At 39.1% G+C, this 24025-nt stretch overlaps 1 protein-coding gene across 5 annotated transcripts; it reads right to left on the bottom strand.

Annotated features, from left to right (window-relative positions):
• Positions 1 to 2053: 2053 nt before the first annotated feature.
• LOC121371729 (SERTA domain-containing protein 4-like) lies at positions 2054 to 23724 on the bottom strand. Of its 5 annotated transcripts, none has more exons than XM_041497832.1 (3): positions 23513 to 23724; positions 17226 to 17791; positions 2054 to 7189 (listed from the first exon to the last, which is right to left on the bottom strand). In XM_041497832.1, exons 2-3 carry the CDS (start codon positions 17422 to 17424, stop codon positions 6570 to 6572), a joined length of 819 nt encoding a protein of 272 aa, XP_041353766.1. In that variant the 5' UTR covers positions 17425 to 17791; positions 23513 to 23724; the 3' UTR covers positions 2054 to 6569. The 5 variants fall into 5 exon arrangements, with proteins under 5 accessions (XP_041353766.1, XP_041353765.1, XP_041353764.1 ...); XM_041497831.1 differs by lacking the exon at positions 23513 to 23724 and adding an exon at positions 18590 to 18723; XM_041497830.1 differs by lacking the exon at positions 23513 to 23724 and adding an exon at positions 18241 to 18529.
• Positions 23725 to 24025: the final 301 nt, after the last annotated feature.

Here is a 24025-nt window from a genome sequence, read left to right as displayed (position 1 = left end):
AATATGCACATGTGACACATATATGCAATTGTAAACGACGATATTGTTGTCAACGGTGGACCGGTTACTGCAGTAAAGGCTGGATAAATAATTGAATATACTGTATTGTGTTTACGCTGTAAATAGTGTTTCCGTGTTCGCGTATCTACGGCTGTGTGTGAATAGAGCGTTCTGGTCCAACTAAGCTCTGATTTAGCTTATCACTTACGGAAAGACGAGTTTTTGTTGGTTTTCGTAAAGAAACACATTTTTCTACCAACAAAACAGGTGATAATGGAGTTGTGTGACTATTAAATATATCTAATACTTGATGTCATTTTCAGTGAAGTGTCATTCCTGTCAGCTAGTTATGGTTCGTAACCAGTCGCATATAGCAGACCTTGGAAACAACTTCTACAAGACAAAGTCATTGACTTCCCAGACGCTGTGCCTGGGATGGGTGGATGGAAATTAAGTTATTGTGTATTTAATGTATATTTCTTACGAAATCAAACATTACTTTAGAAACCGTTATATCACAGACAGCAAATAGTACAGTTTAAGAGAAAGAGAGACAAAGACAGACAGACACAGACAGACAGACATGGTGAAAGTGTCACAAGTAGACACACAGGCAGGGAGAGACCATGTTTATCCGTTATACCTACATTCCACGAACAACTGATATCATCACTGTTGTGACAGTGATTCATGAGTGCATGTCATCACCGCTGTACTTATTCCTGTGAGCTCTGTCAGGTGCTAGTTTTGATTTAGTAAACTAGTTTGACAATGGCAGTCCTCTTTTTCGCGGTGCAAGAGGGATGAAATCTCCAGAAAAAACCGACACCACTAGAGCACATCCATTTATTAAACATCGACGATTGGATGTCAAACATTTGGTAATTCTGCCATTTAGTCTTAGAGAGGAAACCCGCTACATTGTTCAATTAGTAAGGGATCTTTTATACGCACCATGCCATAGACAGGATAGCACATACCACGGCCTTTGATATATCAATTGTGGTGCACTGGTTAGAACAAGAAACGAAGGGGATCGATCCTAGACCGACCGCGCACCAAGCGAGGTTTTATCACTGGATTACGTCCCGCCCTCTCCAGTAAAGAATCTCCTCGGCGTGGCTGTCCTCCTACAGACGAGCACTAGATAGAGATTCATGGAATCAACCATTATTTGGTCAAATATCCATTCTCTAGACTCGGATCGTTTGGCTCCCCTCACTCTTTGTCTTGACCAAATGTCGGAATAACCATTTGTCAGACACAGGCCTACGAGAATTGAAAATCTGCGTGACCCATTTATCGGTTACGCAGAAATAAATCCAGGTAACCCATTTCCTTTTTGCTTAATCCGTTATATGTAAGTAAATGGTGATCCAAATTCTGCGCGAACAAAAAATAGGTTATGTAACATTAGATTCGCAACAAAACGATCGCAATTTTTAGAGGCCTGAGACACCAAATAGCATTTAAACAAACGTGCCTTTCTCCAGACTGTCCTTATAAACCGCCAACCTACGGTTTAGATCATAATAGTTATACGTGCCGTAACTGTTACAGAGAACTCGCTCGAGGTGTGATGCGTTACTGGATCGATCACCCTCGATCGACTCAAGATCCCCACATATATACTTTCTCTATTGTTAGTCACCAAAAACAGCCGTACCGAGCTGGTCTATGACTGGTATAACAAAAGCTCTGGAATGTGATGTCCTGTCTGGGGAAAAGGAAAGAGAAAAGACTAGCGAGATTTGTTTTTGTTTTATTATTAATAACGTATTCAGTAAAGCGGGGAGAGGTGGGGGCGAATACTCCCTGTTTTTTTACCTCACCACTTTTTTTTTTTGTCGCGCCATAATCAGACTCAAAGACAGTGTGGTCACACACACACCCACACACACGTGGGTGGTCCTCCAATATAAAATACTGGCTACGCCAATGTGTATACTTGCGAATCGTACCACCTGGTCAGTTGTATTTCTCTGGGGCCCTCTTTTGTTAAGTTCCTCTACGTGTGGCTAAAACGTAAATAAACATATAACAAAGACATGAGTTTCATAAGAATAATATTTTATTATAATATTTCTCACATTATCAATAAATATTTGATTTCTTTGCAATATTTGGCTTTTCTCCAAACAGCGCATGTATAAAATATGTTTGTACAAAAACAACAAGCCACAATATTTGATTTATATACTGGGCCACTGGCAATGTGGAACGGCTGGCTCTCCGAGGTTTGGCTTCCAGAAATGATGACACACAAGGTACGAGGGGTAGTAACGATTCTGCATGTAAATAATTTGTGCATGTAAGTAAATCTTAATATATCTATATGTGATTGTTGAAAAAACATCACTGATTGTTGAAAAAACATCACTGATGGTTGAAAAAGTCACTGATTGAAAATCACTGATGGTTGAAAACATCACTGATTGTTGAAAATCACTGATGGTTAAAAACATCACCGATTGTTGAAAATCACTGATAGTTGGAAAACATCACTTATCGTTGAAAATCACTGATGGTTGGAAAACATCACTGAAAGTTACTGATGGTTGAAAACACCATCACTGATGGTTGAAAACACCACTGATTGTTAAAAATCACTGATGGTGGAAACCACCATTATTGCTGAAAATCACCGATGGTTCAAAAACATCAGTGACTGTTTAAAGAAAACACAGCCTCCTGTGTCATAATTTTTGGAAGACTCTCCAAGTCAGCATGTTAACACATCATGATGCACCGAAGTGTACAAGAGACCGGTGAACGTAGGAGACTCTCGTTTCATTGTCTTTCTTTGTAAAACAATTACATTCTATAAAAAGCACAAATAAAATTTAAAGGTAAAACAAATGTTATATAGTCCATTTGCTTCGTGGGTTCTTTTTACCCAGTCCAACTGGAACAATATATGACACGGATATGTAAAACAACTGCTAGGACAGCCTTTCTGTGAATTATGATAAAATAAAAAAATGATATATAAATGAGAGAAAGCAGATATAAATGTTCGTTCAGGACAAACGGCTGATGGTGATAGCATCCATGGAAACACTAATGTATAGACCTCAGGTTTAGACCTCGAGTAACAAACCTCATGTTTGTCGAATGGTGTCACTATGATATCTGAACTATGGGACATGAAGTAGAGCAATACCAAACGGTCAACGGTTGTCAAATGAAAATCCACATGAAATAACTCAGAGATAAAAAAATTTTTTTTAACCAAAGATATTAAGAAAATGTTTTACTCTAAAAATAAATGCTAAGAATTAAAATAGTAGTACAATGCGTATATTATTCCAACAGCAGTGTATTGTGTTTTTAATAAATATTATTAAATTAATACAGTGTGTTGTCATGTGTGGGTCCTAGCATTGAGTAATACATTGGTTCATAATAAAACTGTCAAGTCGATATTTAGCTCAGCATCGTTTCTGATATTATCTATTTTACATATATTAAAATCCCACTAGCATGGTATAAACTATTACAAGATTTCATGATGTGAAACAAATGGCAGCTTGACAAAAATATAAAATATATGTACAATTTGTTTTGTAAACCAAAATAATTTTAGCAAACTTATTAATTATCGTAAAATAAACAACAATATACTCGTCTTGCAAATATTGCCAGAAACTTGGAATAAATAACGTGGCATTTGGTTCGAATGCGTGACTAACACAATAATGTATGAACGTTCCTACATGAAAGGTCAGAGGCTGGACCAATCGTAGTTTCGCCTACTAACAAACAGTTTGCATTCATTGTTACTCGTAGTCTAAAATTCTAATTTAAATTCAAATCCATGTCTTTTAAAGACTCTCTCTCATATATGCATGTATTTACTAATATATTCATGGGGGAATGTAGTCACTAAGTTTTACCAACAGGTTTGCAAACGGACTAAACGTATTAAAAAGTTATATGCAGTTGTTAACCAGACGTTGTTAAAGGGTTAGTAAATGGCAAATACCATTAATGCCGAGTATTGTTGTTACTGTAATATGATTATCAACAGCTGTGTACGTAAACAAGACTCGTTTATTTTAAACCTTTATTCATCAAGGTGACTTAATAGTTCTTCCAGTATTATGCCTCAAGGCTGAATTCATAGGAACTCTTAGGTATCTGCAATGTACGTTTAAAGCGACAATCTCGCAAACACATATCATAATGTTTACCAATACAAAATACCAACCCAACTACAGTTTTAATAAACTGTTTGGTATCACCATCTCGACTGTCTCGATAAACATATTGTAATTTATCGTATATTGTGACGCTAACCAATGGAAAAAGTCTCGCTTTTGGTCGTTAAAATGGCGAATAATACATTGTTACGTGAGTTAAGATTAACGACTGCTGCTAACAGGTATCGAAGAATGACGAGAAATTGAATATGGATGATATAAAATGAATGTGGATTACAAACTGAATGAGAATGATATATACTGAATGTGGACGATATAAAATGAATGTGGATGACATAAAATGAATGTGGATGACAAACTAAATATGGATGATATAAAAATTAATATGGATGATTAAAAATTAATATGGATGATATAAAATAAATGCAGATGATATAAAAATAAATATGGATGACATATTTTAAGTTGTTAAACAACAAAAACCTACTCGAGATTGCCGCTTTAAGTTCCGAGTACAAAGTTCACCGTCAGCATGTTGGTTAACACCTGTTGTTCACACCTGTTTTAAAATGCCAGATAGGATTTATCAGTTACGAGTTACAGCTGCATGTTCTAACACTAATCACACGAGTCTGTTAGTAAGCACATGTATCGCATTCCCCACCTTGAGAAAAATCGTAATTACAAATAAATAACGGGATTCCAAATGTGGCACATGGGCACCCCCAAATATAAAACAAATAAATCCTTGTTTTTGATGGGGCTAGTGGAATTTTAAAAATAAAAGTGAAATCAGGTGTATTTATTTTGTAGGTATTTAAAACCTGTTATTTCAAAGTCAATTTTGTGGACAAGTAAACAAGAGGGTTTGGTATTCAATACACATTTACGACATAGTGATCTCACAAATGAATACCCAAACAACTTCTACTAATTAACACGTACGTTTTCTAGTTCATTATAAAAACAAATAGCTTGCTTTCTTGAAGTTTCTCGTGTGTTTATTGTAACATGTACCCTGCTTGGAGAACACTTGGGAAATCAGTTTGTGGTCGATTTTATTTACATACAGTTATTGCAATGAATGGATACCTCCGATTCACAGTGACATACGTACATTCCTATGTATGACTGTATGTCTGTGTGTACGAACTTGCGTATGGTGCCCTACGCCAATGCCTCGTAAATGCACTACGGTGACAGACTATGATACAATTATGGACGACAGCTTCTAGCCATTATAATTTAATTGCAAAATATAAATTATTAAATAACATAAAAATGCAAATGGGTTGTCGTAACAAATGTCAGTGGGCAAAATTTGGCATTTGTGACATGTTGATAAAAAAGACAATATCAATATCGCAGACAAAGTTCTATTTCTGTGGAAATCGAGTCCAAGGGACGTTTGGACAGCGCCGCTGCTTGACTACATGAGACTCATCATTCCCTTCCTCACTTTTAGTATTTCTTATGCCCTAATGTTTCAACGTGAAAATAACCGATATTAGCGATACAACTATACCACATGTTTAAAAGATCGACAATGTTAACAGTGATATAGCTATACCAATGGTTAATAGTTACGTCAGTCTATCAACAGTGTTAACAGTGATATAGCTATATCAATGGTTAATAGTTACGTCAGTCTATCAACAGTGTTAACAGAGATATAGTCGCATTACTGTTTAACAAATATTGAAAGTTTAATGTAGCAGTTGTCAGTAACGTTTTATTAGTTATACCAGTTTAAATTAAATTATTTTTGAATATCCAGATACTATATTACTGTTTAACAGTTACTTTTTAGTATCCAGATATAGTGATACAGCCATACCACTGGTTAACAGGTAATTTAGTGTATCCAGATATTGTTACAAGTGAACCGTACCAATGGTTAACAGTTAATTCAGTATCCGGATGCTGTTTCTAGTGATACAGCTATACCACTCGTTTAACAAAGAGCTGAGCTAATCAACAACATACGGTCTATATCACCACATTCTGTCTGGTTTGTGCGAGGAAAGGAAATCCAATTCACCAAACCCTAGCGAATGATTATGTTTTTTTAATTCCGAGTTCAAACTATTGGCACACACAGTTTGTTATTAGCGAAGACACCGTACGCGGTCAGAGTCACGAATTGGCGTTTCTCTTGGATCATCGTCATCATCATCGTCAGTGGCAATAGAAGCACTGCCGGCGATGACGAGATATATTTATACAAGCCTGCATGTCAAACATCGCACGACACACATCGCCCTACACAGCGGTCTGCAACAGCGGCCAGCCATCTCCGGGAATCGAGCGCCTTGGAATTTGAGCAATGTTCCACATGCACATTCCTCCGACCATTTTAAGAGCGTCCGTTTGAAGACTCCGAGCACACCACCATCCCAAAAGGTATTATGTCTCTCCGAGAGCACGTATTAAATTATTAAACACCGCGTCCATGTCGGAAAATATCTGTTTCTGACTCTCGCTGGAAAATGTCTCCAGCGGTCCCGGCGTTAACGCGGCGTCGCACGAGAAATTTCCCTCCAGACTGTGCACCAGCGTGTCCGTCATATCGTCCGTTATTCTGTCACTCTCGTCCGTGGGCGCGGGTTCGTCGAACATGTGAGAGTTGGATGAACACAGGTATCCGCTGCCGAACACATCGTAGTCAAAACTTGGTCTCCGTTTGTACAAGGAATAGTTTCGGTTTTCGCTAGGCACATAACACGACCGTTTTTCATCTCGCAGTTCTTTCTGCATCTTCTTCACAGTGTTGTTGATCAGCACTGAACGTCTTAAGAAATTCTCCGGGTCTTCCATCTGTTTCAGTTTTTGAATGGACAGTTTTAACACCTTTCTCCTTTCCTCCTTCCTCTGTTTGGGCGTGTTCAGAAATGGAGAAATCCGCTTGCAAGGCACATGGTCAACGTCGTCGGCAGTGTCTTTCGATTCTAGTTTTCTCTTTGATCCTCTGGTGTCGCCGTCGTCATCAGCAACAACATTGTTTTGGGCTTCTTCCATCGGCTTCTCTGCAAAATTAAATGTTACTGTAACATTAACTGAATATTACTGTATGTTAAATGAGTATATACTAAAACATGTTTAGTGGGTGTAGCCTAACAGTGTAAATTATTTTGTAATCTATTATAGCGTTATAGTTCCTCTAGAACAAATCAAATACAACTGGCATAAAGTGCCTAAAACGAAAATGATGTATAACACTAAAATGATGTATAAAACGAAAATGATGTATAACACTAAAATGATGTATAAAACGAAAATGATGTATAACACGAAAATGATGTATAAAACGAAAATAAAATGATTCTTCTGCATTTGTATATACACAAACCTGTGTTAAGCACATTTTGGTATCTTAAGACAGGTGGCTACCCAATACAGGTCAGTTTGTTCTGCTTTAGATTATTTGGGAGACTTCCTAGATGGCCCCGTACAAGCTCAATGTTTAATACAGGTCAACTTATCGAGACCGGTGGCTGCATAATAGAGGCTGTCACTTCAGCATATTCGATTACGTGTATGTAAGAAGACACTAGGTGCGATAGAAGTGGGGTAAAGAAAACAACTGAGTGTTGTGGCTTTGTTATGCCATATCTGAAATACATCACAGTGTCATATCTCAAATATATCAGTGTCATATCTGAAATACATCACAATGTCATATCTCAAATATACCAGTGTCATATCTCAAATACACCAATGTCATATCTCAAATACATCAGTGTATGCACACAGTGCTCAATACATTCTCGTCAAGGAGCGACATGTATTATGTAAGCAATGTATCTCGGTGCTAGTGTTCGTATACCGAGAAGTCCATCGTATGTACTGTCTTGGCTGTTGAATGTGTGCATACAAGACGACGGTATGTTGTTAAAGGTAACATGCAGCAACTGCCGTGACATTTTGTTTTTAAATGATCAAATTCCAGTCAATACAGTGTTGTTCCAATGCTAATTAAATTGTGTAAGTTATAAGACTGTACATATTACGAATGTGTATCCAATTATCTTCTTTTACTAACAATAGGTCTCCAGTACAGAATGTTTAAATACAATAACATGTCAGTGTATCCACCTAAAAAGCCGATGTTTGTCCCCAGTGTTTTAGAATAATGAAATGTCAAACAAAACGTTAATCAGAGACACAACACAGCGCTGTAATCGGGACAATTTCAATAATTTTGACGTACTTCACCGTATTTAGTTTAATACTGCGCGACACGACATTTACGCTGCAGAATGACGTTGTTTGCCCGCCTCTTTACCTAAAATGTCCACTAATAAATATATCAAACAAACTACCAGCAATTACTAGTGTTCTGTCACGACTGGCGCTCTCCAGGCTTCTGTTTGCACGCTTCATGTTAGTGGATGGCACACTTACCTTCGTATCTAATTAATTAGTACACACACTGAATGGAAGAGACACGTTAATTCATTTGCCGATTACTATCGACCACTCAAATGTATGTAGATCTTGCCCGGGTGCTTAGGTACATTGAGAGAAATGGGAACATTGATTCATTTCCACAGTGTAGCCAGGGGGAAATGTATTAAATGAGTATTATAGCTGCAGACGTCATTTGATTATCCGCAATATTACTCCTCTGGGTAGTCCCAGAAATGAGAATGGTCCAGAAATGGGGTGGTTAGGCGGGGGTCTGGCACTTGAATATTAATTGTAAGGGTGATGGGTCTGCACAAGTGTATTAAGAATGCAAAATTATTTTATTTTATGGGTAATAGTTCTGAGTAAAAAGCCAACACCCTCCACCCATATCATGACCCCCCCCATGTGATGAGATGAACCCCTCCCCCATATGATTGTGTCTGAAATATTTTCTTACTAACAACCAAGGAACGAAACATCTGATATGAATCTCCCAAAAACAGAAGAGCACACACCATATATTTTGATAGACATGTAGTTTTGAATGTCAGAATGAAAATACATTATCTTTTTTTCAATAGGGTGGTCATATGTTATCCTAATGACAGCTGTAATCGGCCCCTATCTTATGTAGGCGTGCATATATTAAAGGTATGAAGGACAACACTTGGTCGTAGACTGGTGTAAATAGACATCCTGGTGGAAGCGAGCATGTCGTGCACAGACAGTGGGTAACCAGTCGGCACAAACCGCCTCCTGACCTGGCTCCGCCATCTGCCGACAGATTGTCAACAGATGTGCCACACTCACTCTACACTCACATATCAACACGATGGGGGGATGGATGGGTACCACACTCGCTCTACACTCGCACATCAACATGATGCGGGGAGAGAGGGGCGCCACACTCACACATCAACAACATGGGGGATGGAGCGGTACAACACTCGTTACACACTCGCACATCAACATGATGGGGGAGGGAGCGGTACTAGTACTAGTACTCACATACATCTTACGGCCGTAGAAACGATCAAGACATTAGACTTCAACAATTACTGTTACAAGGACACCTAGAACACTATATTTTAAAAACTAATTTAAATTATATATATATATATATATATATTCTGAAATAGCAATTATCAAATAATTCGGTGCAGCTGAACTGATATGAATATACTGTCCGTTTGTACTTCGACATAGATACTTCATCTAAAAAATTAACACACAAAATATAAATTAATTACTAAAAGGATGGGTGGGGTTTTTTGTTTGCTTTTAGAGGGTTTTGTTTTGTTTTTACAATTATAAATGCACACGTTTGAAACTGAGTATTAGCGTGACGTTACGATACAAGAAAGATAACATTGCAACTGATGCTTTACAATGATTATCTCTGACTGTGCTATCCTGTCCTGACAGTGATTACGAACTCAAACAGTGATCTCCATTATTTAATTTACCCTATGTCAGTTATTTGACACCGTGCCACTGAAACACAGCACGATTCCGGCATTCCATAAATACCGTTAACAATAACGGAATACAAATATATAACGCTATTAGTTGCGGTCTGACTGTATTATGTGGATTTCATACGAGATATTAACGACAGTGTGTGAACACTTGTTATTTCTACAGCTATATCACCGGTATGCGAACGTTTTGTCTGACTTCTAAAAACATCTAGGGTGAGGGCCTGTTAAAACCTAGTGTTTTGTGTGAAACCAATACATATAAACTTCTCGATGGCGAGGAACGTCCAATATGTTTCCAGTGTGGAGCGTCAAATCACTCGGCGCTAATCTAGGCTGTGCACTTGCAGTCAATACACCTATCGAGTTCACATACGAGCTATTGATCGCCGTAATCTTGAGGCGAATAACCGACAAGTCGCCTATAGCCCCAACAGGCAGGGCCACTCGACAAACGTATTCACAACGGTAATGAAAGAATACAGAGGAGAGACCCAACAGTGACAAAAACGATTGCTGCACTTTTTGTAGAACATCCGAAGACTGTTAATCTTCGACAATTAAGTCGTAGACACAGTTAATGCTACCACTGAGTAACAATGCGAACTAATTTCATTCAGTTTTAATAGCTAGCACATTTACGCGTATCTGATTGCGTCTAGGTAAGTTCCAGATTGATCATATAGGGTGGTGTGGGCGTGATGCAATTATTTGTATAAACCTACGACATACGAAATAAAATTTTATTTAAAACAAATTATAAGAGAAAACATGCGACCGACTCAGCGAGCATACAAGAATGATTATAGTGACACACCACCACCACTTTTATTAATTCCAGAACATCCCTTAAATTTTTTATCTAGTGTTTCACGACAAATTTAAAGAATGTGGTATTGATGTTTTTTTATTTAGTGGTATGTGGTTTCTGTCTATATAAAATGACGTCTGCTTGTAACTGAAAAGTTTTTTTGGTAGCAGAAGTGGATTTAAGATTCTCTGACATTAGACTGTCTGTCAAATGTATCAGTTCTGTGCGACCTAATAGCCACCAGTAAAAAAACAAAGTACTAGGTGTCCTTTAAAGGTGACAGTTTCCATTCTGTCTGAGAGTGTAATCAAATTATGTTCTCTTCTGAGAGAGAATGCACTGGTTACTGTCCATTTAATTCAGTCATGATGTAGTCTGCATGATCGACCAAATATCACACAGCAAGATGCATCGAACATGTATGGATGCGTCCATTTTCAGCCACGTCAAAACAGTTATGAAGTAACTCCTCTTTCATTTAGTACATGCACCAGCCATGATTCTACTGGTAACACGAGGACCGTGTTATAGTTTGATATTGCACGAGTGGCTTAATGGTACTGATCCCGGTGTGTCTCCAACAGTTCATCTCCGCCCACTTATTCCATACTCATTTATTGAGCACATTTAGGTCACTGTAAATGTGGTAATTATTGTAGTTGACATGGTGTTAGCGCACAAACCACGAGAAGCCAACTAAATCGTTTATGACATGCCGTTAAGGTTCGTTTATATGTACTTTTCCAAAGCACTTATCGGGGTTTGGAAATACCAATCGTGGATTATTGGCAGGGACGGGAACAAATCCCAATGAGCGCACAGACGTGAGTGGAACCTGCCATGGGTCGCTCTTCACAATCCAGAGTAATTAAATCAGTAAGAGAGAGAGTTATGTTAAAGTTTTATTTATTTAACGACACCTATGGTCATTTTTTTGACAGTCACAGAGAAAATCCGCAAAAAAATTTCCATTAGTAGCAAGGGATCTCTTATATGCATCATCCCACAGACAGGATAGCATATACCAGTCGTGGTGCACTGGCTGAAACGAGAAATAGCCCAATGGGCCCACCGACGGGGGTCGATCCTAGACCGACCGCGCATCAGGCGTGCGTTTTCCCACTGGGCTACGTCCCGCTCCAGTAAGAGAAAGAAAGGAGAAATAACAACCACCAGAAAGTGACCTCTTTTGTCATACTGGAAAAACCTTCAACTAATAACTGATCCCAGTAACAGCAACCCCCTCCCTCACACACACACACACACACACACACACACATATTATCTCCCTTACCAAGTTATTTTCAGGCTCAGACACAAACGTGGTTGTCGTAACGAGACACTTAGTCAGTCGTTTACTTGTTCATATTGGTAGCTGTACCCCCAATATAATGCTATCGGTGTAGCTCTAGTGCACTCAAAGAAGGGGCTGTATTGCGGGAAGTGTACATCTCTGGGGTCCGGTGGACGTGTATAAACCGTACCACTACACCCTAACAATTGCTCGCCACTGACCCCACTCGCCAGTCGCCGTCACAGTAAGCAGGTGCAAATACCGTTGTGTCACGATCCAGTGACCCCGGATCACGACCGCCACGAAAAGTGTGCACCTCGTGTCCCACACAGGTCAAGCCGGTCCGCCGCCTTGCCGTGGTTCTCCTGCTAGAGGAGGAAACTACACAGATACCAGTTACCCGGTGTGTCCAAGCGTCACGCTGACGCTGTTTGTAACCTGTGATGATAACATTACACAGTGGTTCACAGGTTAACTCTTAAACCCGTCAAGGTGCCTTTTTGAAATGCGCACTAGGCAACGCTTTGTAGTACTTAGTAGTACGTGATTAAGTTGTATAATAACAATTTCTTTCTGGTCACGATGTTAGTAACATTGTTACTTGTATGCTACGAGTGATAGTGTCAAAATATTAGACATGTCATGGTATATTTAACCAGTTAAAAAAGAAGGAAGGAAATGTTTTTATTTAACGACGCACTGTACACATTTTATTTACGGTTGATATGGCGTCGGACATATGGTTAAGGGCCATACAGATATTAAGTGAGGAAACCCGCTGTCGCCACATCATGGGCTACTCTTTTCGATTAGCAGCAAGGGATATTTTATATGCACCATCCCACAGACGGGATAGCACATGCCACGGCTTTTGATATGCCAGTTGTGGTGCATTGGCTGGAACAAGAAATAGTTGGAAAAGAAGTACTCTCGACCATTTAAATCGCGTTACACGTCGGTACTTGTTTCATGGCATCCCTAAAACATTATTAATCAGTGGGTTGTGTTCGTCTGGGTTATTAGGACACTATTTACTGAATAAAAAAAAAATCCTGCTTCCGTTGCCAAAGCTGTTGCTTCCGATTTCTATATACCGGTCGTAGAGCACTGATGTAAAAGTAAATATAAATAACCCCAGAATGGACCTTCGAGGGGACAGTCCTAGGAACCCACGTTCCTTTGGACATTATTCTACCAATAAACTCATTTCACTCTCTTCTATAAATAGAGACTAATTATGTTGAAGGACAATCTGAATACCTCGATACTACTAACATTATGGTATACGATACTGATGGGAATATGTTTATTCTAAAGTGGACCATTTAAAAGTCATGTTGTGACATGAACCTTGTACTCCTATGTCATCTATTAGAATGGTCTACCAAACCAATCTATGCACATACCGTCAAACTCCCGTTAGGTTTCGACAGATGAAACAGGTGTTCAGATTCAGCTTTGGTTGTCTATGTTCGAGATAAATGTTACCTGGGACTTGGCTAAGAGACACATGAGACATTCAGACTTATTGTACTATTCCAGTTTAAACTGTTACTTCCACCGTTTCAAGTTATAAATAATCCATATAGCTTAACACTACTATAGTGTATTTGTAAATGTCGAGGAATCCAAAAATGCGTTCATGATATACAACAATATGGAAACAGCTGGCTAGCTATTGGAGTTGTAAAAGTCAGTGTACAGCGTATATTACTTGAATATTAAATATTATACAATGTAATACATGTAATCAGGTCTCGTTCCCCATTGCCGAATTAGCCAATTGCTAATTGTATACAAAATCGCTACAACTTTTTGTCTTTGGTTAAAACAATTATTCCTTGAATTAAGTGCATTTTAATATTTTCGAGGATATACTCTACATGTCTAAAAAGTTGCTAAACCCAAATTTGTTCCAGTGTGAGCGCTACATGTAATGTATAAAGCAAAATACTTGGATATTAACAGAAAGAAAGAAATGTTTTATTTAACGACGCACTCAACACATTTTATTTACGGTTATATGGCGTCAGACATATGGTTAAGGACCACACAGATTTTGAGAGGTAACCCGCTGTCGCCATTATATGGGCTACTCTTCCGATTAGCAGCAAGGGATCTTTTATTTGCGCTTCCCACAGGCAGAATAGCACAAACCATGGCCTTTGTTGAACCAGTTATGGATCACTGGTCGGTGCAAGTGGTTTACACCTACCCATTGAGCCTTGCGGAGCACTCACTCAGGGTTTGGAGTCGGTATCTGGATTAAAAATCCCATGCCTCGACTGGGATCCGAACCCAGTACCTACCAACCTGTAGACCGATGGCCTACCACGACGCCACCGAGGCCGGTAGGATATTAACAGTGTACTTAATGTCTGAATATTAAACATCACGTAAGTAAAACCGTATAAATTATATAAGATCATACCTAACAGTGGATAGCTGTCATTGTAACAGGTTGCCTGCTAATGATTTTTAATGATTAAAATTATATACTAAGTAAAGGTTCATGCTTAGCACATTTCAGAAAATCCATTGGGGGGAATGTCAAGGGAACTTTGGGGGAGGTTTGGAGGGGGATCGTAAACAATTTAAAATTAATATATAATAAAATTATAACTATCGCAAAATTTAGGGCGGCGGGCCCCTGCCCCAATCCACCCCACCCCCACCCGATCCGCCTCTGCGTTGGTGTATGTATGTCCACTGAATAATCCTACAAATTCTAGTCCTAATGTCTGCAGAACTTGCTGTAACCTGCATTTTACTTCCCATTATCATTAATACATTTTAAGGTAAACTATCCGACCGTTATCCCCTAATGTTACGATTAGCTTTAGGGTTAGGCTGAAATTCTCTCTTTATACAAGTATCAATATAATGTGGGGTAACAGGCGGACATCTTTCCTCTTTTAATACACACAAAATTATTGGGAGATAAAATCAAGTTTGGACAACTATAAATGTTAGGCTAAAATCATTGAATACTATTTTAAACAAGAAAATGTGTTGACCTTTAAATACGTAACTGTAGTCCGTTGAATATCAACGAGTTTTCTCTTGTCAGTTGATACAGACTGCTCAGTGGGTGGAGGAAGTAATAGAGACACCCACTGAGAAAGCAGGCAACACAGGACAATGGACACTTCCTTAAATCAAACACACCACACAAGTCTCTCGATATGTACTATGTACATGGAAAACTCACTGCTTGTATTTAAATGTATGTATTCAACTTAAAAATTGAGCAAGTCAAGCGTGATGTATCGCCCCAAATACCACAGCATAAAATACACTAACAAAAAACATGGTCACTGCAGCAAAGGAGTTTGATTTACTAGGAACCAATAGTTGTATTATTTAATATACTGCGGATGGTTTACTGTCTCAGAGTCTGTGTATGGAGAAGAAATCAATAACAATCTGAGTATCCGTGTTTAAACAACACACAACAGTGGAATGCTAGCTATGTTCCACACCAATATCCGCTAAACACAGTACACCTACAGGTTAATACATTGTCACATTGATATTGTAATAGTAGTTATTGCACTATTAAGCAAATCAAGTTTTACTCGCTTGTATCATTACTGTAATACGATATTAGGACATTTAATAGTCGCCTAGCTGGCGTGTGTACATAAAACAGGGCTGGACTAGAGGACACTCGGACTCTTTAATCACTGTATCGTTAATGTTAAACAGTTTCACTGCTGTATCTTGACATTATCCGGGGGGGGGGGGGGGGGGGGGGGCGTAGCCCAATGGTAAAGCGCCCGCTTGATGCGCGGTAAGTCTGAGATCGATCCCAGTCGGTAGGCCCACTGGGCTATTTCTCGTTCCAGCTAGTGCACCACAACTGGTATATCAAAGGTCGTCTTATGTGCTTCCCTGTCCGTGGTATGGTGAATATAAAAGAACCCTTGCTACTAATGGAATTGTTTTTAGCGGATTTCTTGTCTAAAGACTATATGGCGAAATTACCAAATGTTTGACATCCAATAGCCAATGATTCATAAATCAATGTGCTCTAGTGATGTCGTTGAACAAAACAAACTTACTGAACATTATTGATCGTTAAAAAATGACAAGAAAAAGACGTGCCATTGAGTTAATCACCTAATAGCTTAAAATCACAAAACTTAAATACAGCGATGATATTTGGTTATCCGACAATGACCTAATCTTTCAAGGGTACTGCTAGAAGTGTAAAGTGGGACATACAGTATGGTGTTTATTTTACAAGAATACGCTCGCCGTGTGACACGCGCACCCCACGGCCTGGCGAGCGTTGTTTATCACGACAACAAAACGGTAGCTACAATGAGTTGGTCGAGTGACGCCATAGAACGCTAATTAAACAAGGAACAGACTGGGCAGGACAGGTCAGTATAACGGGCCTATTCAAGGAGTTAGATGTACAGGTGAAACCGAAATCACTGCTGTCCCCAGCATCACTCACGCATGGACACTGAAAACAGGAAACAGAGAGAGACACCCCTCTCTTCCCACCCCCTTCAAAAAAAGAAGAAAAAAGATCCCCCCAAAAAAGACGGACGGACTTTCTCTAAATATGATATTGTTATGAACAGAACTCTGATGCGGAGTCAGAGGTTGTATCCAGACAAGCTTGCTTGAACAGTTCTCTAGTGGTAACCTGCCAAAAATTACCCAAACACACGGTCTTGATCATTACAATACAAACCGAAGTCATATATGGCAAACGAATATGTCACTATTCAGCTAGTCACCATTACGTTAATGGTGACATATTTGTTTGCCTTATGACGTTGGTCTTTTATTTTATTTTTTTATTTTTTGTTAATTTAAATAATACTAAAACAAGTTAACTACAAAATGCCTCTTCTAATTTACACACTATGTTAAATAACAGTAAAGACGAGGTGTTGTTTTTCCATGCAGCAGTAAACACTTGAGACGATAACCTTTCCCCGACTGCTCCATGCTCTCAGCTAATGGGAAGGAATTCTAATTATTCTCCCAATAACGCCCAATTCACCGCCACAACCATTTGCAATATTTACTTGTCACAAATAAATACTAACCTATTCGTTCCTGTGCTTTACTGGAAGACCCTTCTTGGACAGCGCTCGGAGACACGACGGCGGGGTCGGTCGAACGGCGCGACGTCGTCAGCGCCGGCACCAGCGGGAACGACGGTACATCCCTGGACGACATCGTCTCGTCGCCGCGTATCAGCTGGTGGTTGTTGAACACAGCATTCATGGATAACACCACCGTCATTTCTCTAGAGTTTTGTAACAATATCCTCTCCTCAGTGGAACGCGAGCCGTTAAAAATCAGCTGAGGATTAATTTCACTTTAAAGGGGGAAAGCGTAACCTCGGAGGGTCACGGTGTTAACTCCTATTATCTCCTGCTCCTTACAGCAACAACAGTGCTGGATCGACTTTACGTCCTGTTAGCGATGCTTGGCCACCTCCAAGCAAAAGAACCACATCCAGCAGTCCTTTGTGAAAAACTCCGACTATTAGACGTACATCGCACGGACGTTGGCGATTCGACTCGGTGGTTTTTCTTTGTAACACTCACTTTTCCATTTGGCACTGGCTGAAACACAGACTTCGAGCGACGCGCACAAACATCAGAATCTGCAGAGAGACAGATCAGTTATGATAAAGAGAACCTCCACACGCTAACCTGATCAATAAACCCGATAGCCGACCCCCTCACTCGCCCCGTTTGTTACACCGATCTGCCCTTAGTAAACCACCTTCCGCTGTACTCTTAACCCATAATATGATTGGAATCATAAAGACATAATATATTACATATGCTGACCGGCGTATTAAAAGCGTAACGTATAATTCATGTCAACATCCTTAATGAATTAAACTATCTTACATCAAACGGGCGAGTTTTAAAACGCGTTACTTATTTTTGTGTGTGGCTTTCTCTCTAAAGAGTTATAACAAGTGTCTGCAAACAAAAACCTCTGTTTGTTCCATTCATCGCCAAACACTCTGACAGCCAATAAAACATCACAGAAGTCAAAATATCGGCGAACCAACCTTTTGACAGTAAAATAAAAGTCGCATACTTTACCGATATATCTTCGTAAGTAAAGTCCACACAAGTTTAAAAATCCACTACAAGTTGAGAAAATCCTGTTGAAATTTGCGAAACGTGAACAATAATCTGCTTAGTGTAATACGACCACTCACTCCGGCCGCCTGTCTATGTTATAGCGAGAAGGCACGCGTGTATTTGCTTAACAATACAAATAGTGGCTGTTCTCCTTAACGACTTCCTCCCTCTGCGACCGCGAACGCAGGATAATAATTCGCTATCAGTGAACAACACATGGGGTAAATTAAGAGGCGTAGAGCAAATGATCCAGACTGCACCTACAGTTGTACTACACTTTAAAAAAATATACTAGTACTTACATAAAACGAGCTCTTGCCAGAATGAGCACGATCCATTGGCTAGGTGTGCGAAAATAGACGTCAGTTAGTTTCGTTTAAGTGTAGCAGACGATGTTTGTGGACTCCGATGAGAAGATGTGTCATCGACACCGATTGGCTGAACGCGGATTAATTGCTGCTAAGGCTTTTCACGCGTACGACTTGTAGACCGCCCTTTTAGGGCAATAATTACGCATCTGACAGAACTCTGCCAGGTCAAGGGTCAACGGATTGTTGATGGTTAATACGTAAAGTTTAACTGCTGATAGTAGTCTTTAAAAGGTAATAAATGGCACATATATAATGTGCATGGTTTTTTTTAGTTGTAAAGTTTATACTATTGTTAGTAGTTTGTAAAAGGTGACACAGTGACAAACTGAAACACGTGACGGATTATTTGTTTTAAACAATTGTGGTTAAGGGATATTAGTGATCGTCAGATCAAACTCACACCACTAATAGACACGTTGTTTTACCTGTTATAATCAGTGTTTCAATTAAGACTTGTCAATTAAAGTTTATGTGTTCATGGAAAAGTTCAAAACAAAAGTCAACCCGACTTTAAAAGTAAAGTACTGTTTTGCCAATTCAAATACCTGCCTCCCTCCAAATTATATATATATTTTAATTTGATTTTTAAAAAATTAAAAATTAAAAATATAAAAATATTTTGTTTTTTTTAAATAAAAACAAAATAAACAAAATAGGACCATGTCTCACAATTAAAATATTTTAAATTGTGTATGTCATTATAATGTTATATATTTAGGTAAACACGAATGTTTGTTATTAAACACCATTGACTTAATGCAAATAAAGTGTATATCATATTACCCCACCTCTAATAACCTCGAAACGGAGTAAACAGTATGCTGGGGTGTCACAACCATTGCTATTCTTTTCAAAGTGAACATTGATATCTACCCAGGTTGCGTTAATCTTCTGGAACCCGCCGATGCCAATGAAAATACAACTTTATCTTGCGAACTGTCTGTGGCGGCTGGTAGGGCAGTGTGCATTGAAAAGCCATTAGGCAGGCCTGGCTTCGAAACGAAGCAGAAAGGTTATCAAACACGCACTAGACTAGATGCAGCTTGCTTGTTACACCGCGTCTATCTCGCCTCGTTACTTAGTCCCGATGTTACCTCAGATTGTTTTATATTTACTCGTTGCCGCGAACCAGTGGATGTTATGGTAGGTTCAGACTACCAATTGCCACGACACAGTTGGACAATTTTCTGTTCTCACGACTGTCCAGTTACTATTCATTGGTTGTTAATCTGAGCGCACCCGTCGTCAGTCGGGGTTTGGGGAACCTACAACGCAACGATCGAGTTGGCCAACTTAGTCGTGACAGTTGACAGTCTGAGTGTAGTATTACTGGTTTTAAATACCAGCAAAATGGCCATTTCAGAAATATTTACCTGAATTGTGGTGGGGAAGGGTGGAGGGGCAGCGATGTTTGTTTTCCACCCTCCGCGTTACCACCTCTATAACAGTCCCTAGTTTATATTTATATAATATACTAAAAGGCAAAAGTTATTGTGACACACAAAAGACAAAGATAATTGATGATCAGTTTTTACTGCCGTATATGAAACGTTATATTATGGAAAGAGAAATGTCCGAAGGTATGGAAAGGAGCAATAGTCCATGAAAAAGGCGCACCTGTCATATGCAAATGAGCCACATCACTAGAGGGGGTTCACAGCGAACTTCACACAGTCAGTAGCGAGTGTGTCCACCTTGAGCATGGCACCGTCGTCTCATTGAGGCAATTAAACGCTGGAGAAAGTTCCTGGGAATGCTTGTTTTGCAGATGCGTGGTTAGGATCCATGTGTCTTGGCGAGGGGTTGTCACGGGTGGTCAACCACTGCGGGGACGGTCCATGACCTGGTTGTTTTGTTGATATCGTTGCCATGAGTGTCATATGGTGTTTCTGTGGACGTTGAATTGACGTGCGACGTCACGCTGCGAGGTCCCAGATTTAAGCATCCCTATGACTCGCCATCCATCATTTTTAAAGAGGCGTGGCATGACGAAATTGCATCAAACAGTTCACTAATGGTGTTTTTCTGACTTCTGGATTTCTGAAGGCTGTACAGAGTGGCAATGATTTGCGACTGAATGCCTGGCTTTTTATGGTGAACACTGGGCAGGATTTCTCCTGAATATTCCACGTTTCTTGCACAAAGCATGCAATCACTGCAACAACTGCTTGGTTGCATTTCTTCGAGTTGTTTTATGCACATTTGCTATGGTTTACATCCATAAATCCATTCACAAATTTATTATTCCAAACAATCCATGTCACAATAACTTTTGCCTTTTAGTATATATAGAAACGTGCATTATGATTTATCTAATAATAATTATAATTATAGTATTGTTTTTCTTAACTAGTGTTGATTATATATTTAACACTTTATTGGTCTGGTGCATATTGTAAAAATTAAAGGAGGGGAGAGAGAGGGATGGAGATAGAGGTGTAGAGACATGGTTTGTCCTTTTCGGAAAGCTTAGCATACTAATAAGACATTTTGAATTGCTTTATCGAATTAAAATTTATTCATACAAAAAATTATTTAATATAAAAAGGGACTTTTAATGAATATTTTGATAGTAATTAGTTTTTGCCCAAACGTTGGGATCTTTTAATTTTAAAGGCATTATACAGACATTGCAAAATCATCCCAGTACATCATATTGATAGTGACAGTATTGTCTCACCAGGAACAAAATTTGAATCCGTTTGTGTACGATTTGATATATAATTTTAGAAGACTATTGAAACCACTAGAACTGAGTAAAAACGCAAACCAGTTATCCTAACATCTATTAAATATAATAAAAAGTGCCTATGTTAAAATGATTTTAAATTTCACCTTTTGAGGTGACTCTCATATAGAATGACCCTATTTCACTAGACCACTGTTAAATGTGAACACAAACTTGTTACTACAGTATATGATATCTGTAAATTTCTGAACTGTATTTTAAAAACATGTAAATCGCTAAGTTAATCCGTGCATTTATTTGACTTCAACAAGCTGCTATTTCTCGTCCCACCCAGTGCATCACGACTGATATATTCAAGGTCGTGGTATGTGCTGTCCTGTCTGTAGGATGGTGGATATAAAAGATCCCTTGCTACTAATAGAAAAAAAATGTAGCGGACTATAGATCAAAATTACCAAATATTTGACATCCAATAGCCGATGATTAAAAATCAACGTGCTCTAGTGGTGTCGTTAACCAAAACAAACTTCTTTTTTTAACAAGATGTTATATCTATTATACATATAGCAGATATTAGGAAAAGTAAAATATGTTTGTGTCCGACGCCATATAACCGTAAATAAAATGTGTTGGTTTGTAAAGTTTGTTTTATTTAACGACGGCCTTTGATAAACCAGTTGTGGAGCACTGGTTGGAACGAAAAATAGCCAAAACTGAGAAGAATCGATCCGATGACCGACCGCTTCACAGGCGGACACGCTACCGCTTGAGCTACATCCCGCTCCCGTTTGTTGGTGTGAGTTCAACTAGTTTTCGTTCTGTTCTGTTCTGTTCTGTAGTAGGTGTTAATAAGTATTTCACGGATTTCACCGTGGCTGTTGAGTGCTGGTGCATCCAGATCCTTCTTAACGCATATTATTTAAATATCCGACAGCTGTAAAATAAAATTCAAATTAAAGTTACGTTTGCAATTAACGAGTGCACTGTTGTCCTGGTGACAACAATAAATGGCAAATGCAATTGCAGCAATCACAAATTAATTAGTAAGGTGTGTGGGTTTTTATTATTAATATTTTTAAATTAAATATACTGTATTCCCCAAGAATTGTGTTTTAGCTTAACGTATCTGTCATATCAGCAATTTATTTTTCAGCGAGTAATGTTTTAATGCCTTGGAAATTATAGCTAGATAAATAAGATGCACTCAAAAAACCCAAAGATACAGAAAGACGCGGACTGGCAGTGGCCATTTTAAAGGAACTAACACTGTTTATTAGGACAGTGAAATATTGCGTTCGACCCCATATAACCGTAAATAAACTGTATTGTGGGCGGTGCCAAATAAAACATTTCTTTCTTTCTTCCTCTGGGTTGAAGCTGGACCCGGGATACGAACCCAGTACCTACCAGTCACTACGATGCCGAGGACAATGCCTAACAGCTGTATGTCTATTCTGATCGTGTTGCTTTAGCCAGCGTACATGTAAGCAAGTATTCACGTATGTATATCGGCTTAGTTATTCATAAATAAATCTATACCATATTATGCCTAGTTGATACAGCTGTTACACTGGCGGCACGCCGTTACACTGGTGGTTACAACCGTTATACTTGTGGTTACACTTAGTTATTGTTTCAAGTAGCCTGCCTGGCTTGGGGGGGGGGGGGGGGGGTCCAGTTTTTGTCGTTAGTTCGTTCTTCTCTCTCTCTCTCTCTCTCACTCTCTCTTTCTCTAACTATCTGTCTCTATGTCTGTCTCTTTTTGTCTCTGCCCGTCTGTATCTCCCTTCCACTCTCTCTCTCTCTCTCTCTTTCTTGGTGGCAGCGGGTTTCCTTTCTCATTATCACTGTGTGGACCGTAACCATATGTTCGATGTTATATAACCGTAGTCAAAATGTGTTTAGTGCGTCTCCTCTCTCTCTCTCTCTCTCTCTCTCTCTCTCTCTCTCTCTCTCTCTCTCTCTCTCTCTCTCTCTCTCTCTCTCTCTCTCTCTCTCTCATACACATGATTATCTATTTATCTCTCTTTTTCTCTAACAGTATAAACATGGTATATCGTACTTGCCTAAACCTGCAGCTGGTGTTAGTTAGCTGTATATCGTCAGTCGGTGATCTACATATTTCCGTATCGAATATACACTCTCCAACAGGTACGTACACCTACCGTCAGTGTGGGGGGCCTCCGTGACCCGTTCAGTGTGTTCACAGGCCAGGTCGCGGGAAATCAACGTGTTACATCATACACGAAGCGCTCATCTCGACTCCTGTTCAATTATACGTAATAAGCTAATAAATCGTCGACCGCATACAGTAGTAGCCTGCTTGATGCGGTCGCGTTATGTCACACGGTGGGTACAGATCCGCCGCGCTGCCGCCGCCGCCGGGAATTAACTTAACTGTAAATAGAACAAATTAATTACGCGTGTCGTTTCCTTCGTAACTTCGGCCTGTTTTTTTTGTTTTTTTTGTTTTTTGTTTTTTTATAAAAATGTAAACAGTAAATTGTGCTGCATGTAAACGCCGACGATTACTTTTTAAACAATTTATTTAAATAGAAGACACAAAACTAAATTTTTATTTTAAAATAAGTTTAATTTTAGAGAGAGAGAAAAAAAACCTCTTGAAATAAACAACGGTGAGAAAATTGCCAAAACATTTACATTTTTGAGTTTGCTGT

This window comes from Gigantopelta aegis, chromosome 4 (assembly GCF_016097555.1).
Source record: "Gigantopelta aegis isolate Gae_Host chromosome 4, Gae_host_genome, whole genome shotgun sequence".
NCBI classification, from domain to species: Eukaryota; Metazoa; Mollusca; class Gastropoda; order Neomphalida; family Peltospiridae; genus Gigantopelta; species Gigantopelta aegis.
The sequence above is the reverse complement of the archived record's forward strand: the minus strand, read 5'-3'. Positions and strand labels throughout refer to the sequence as shown.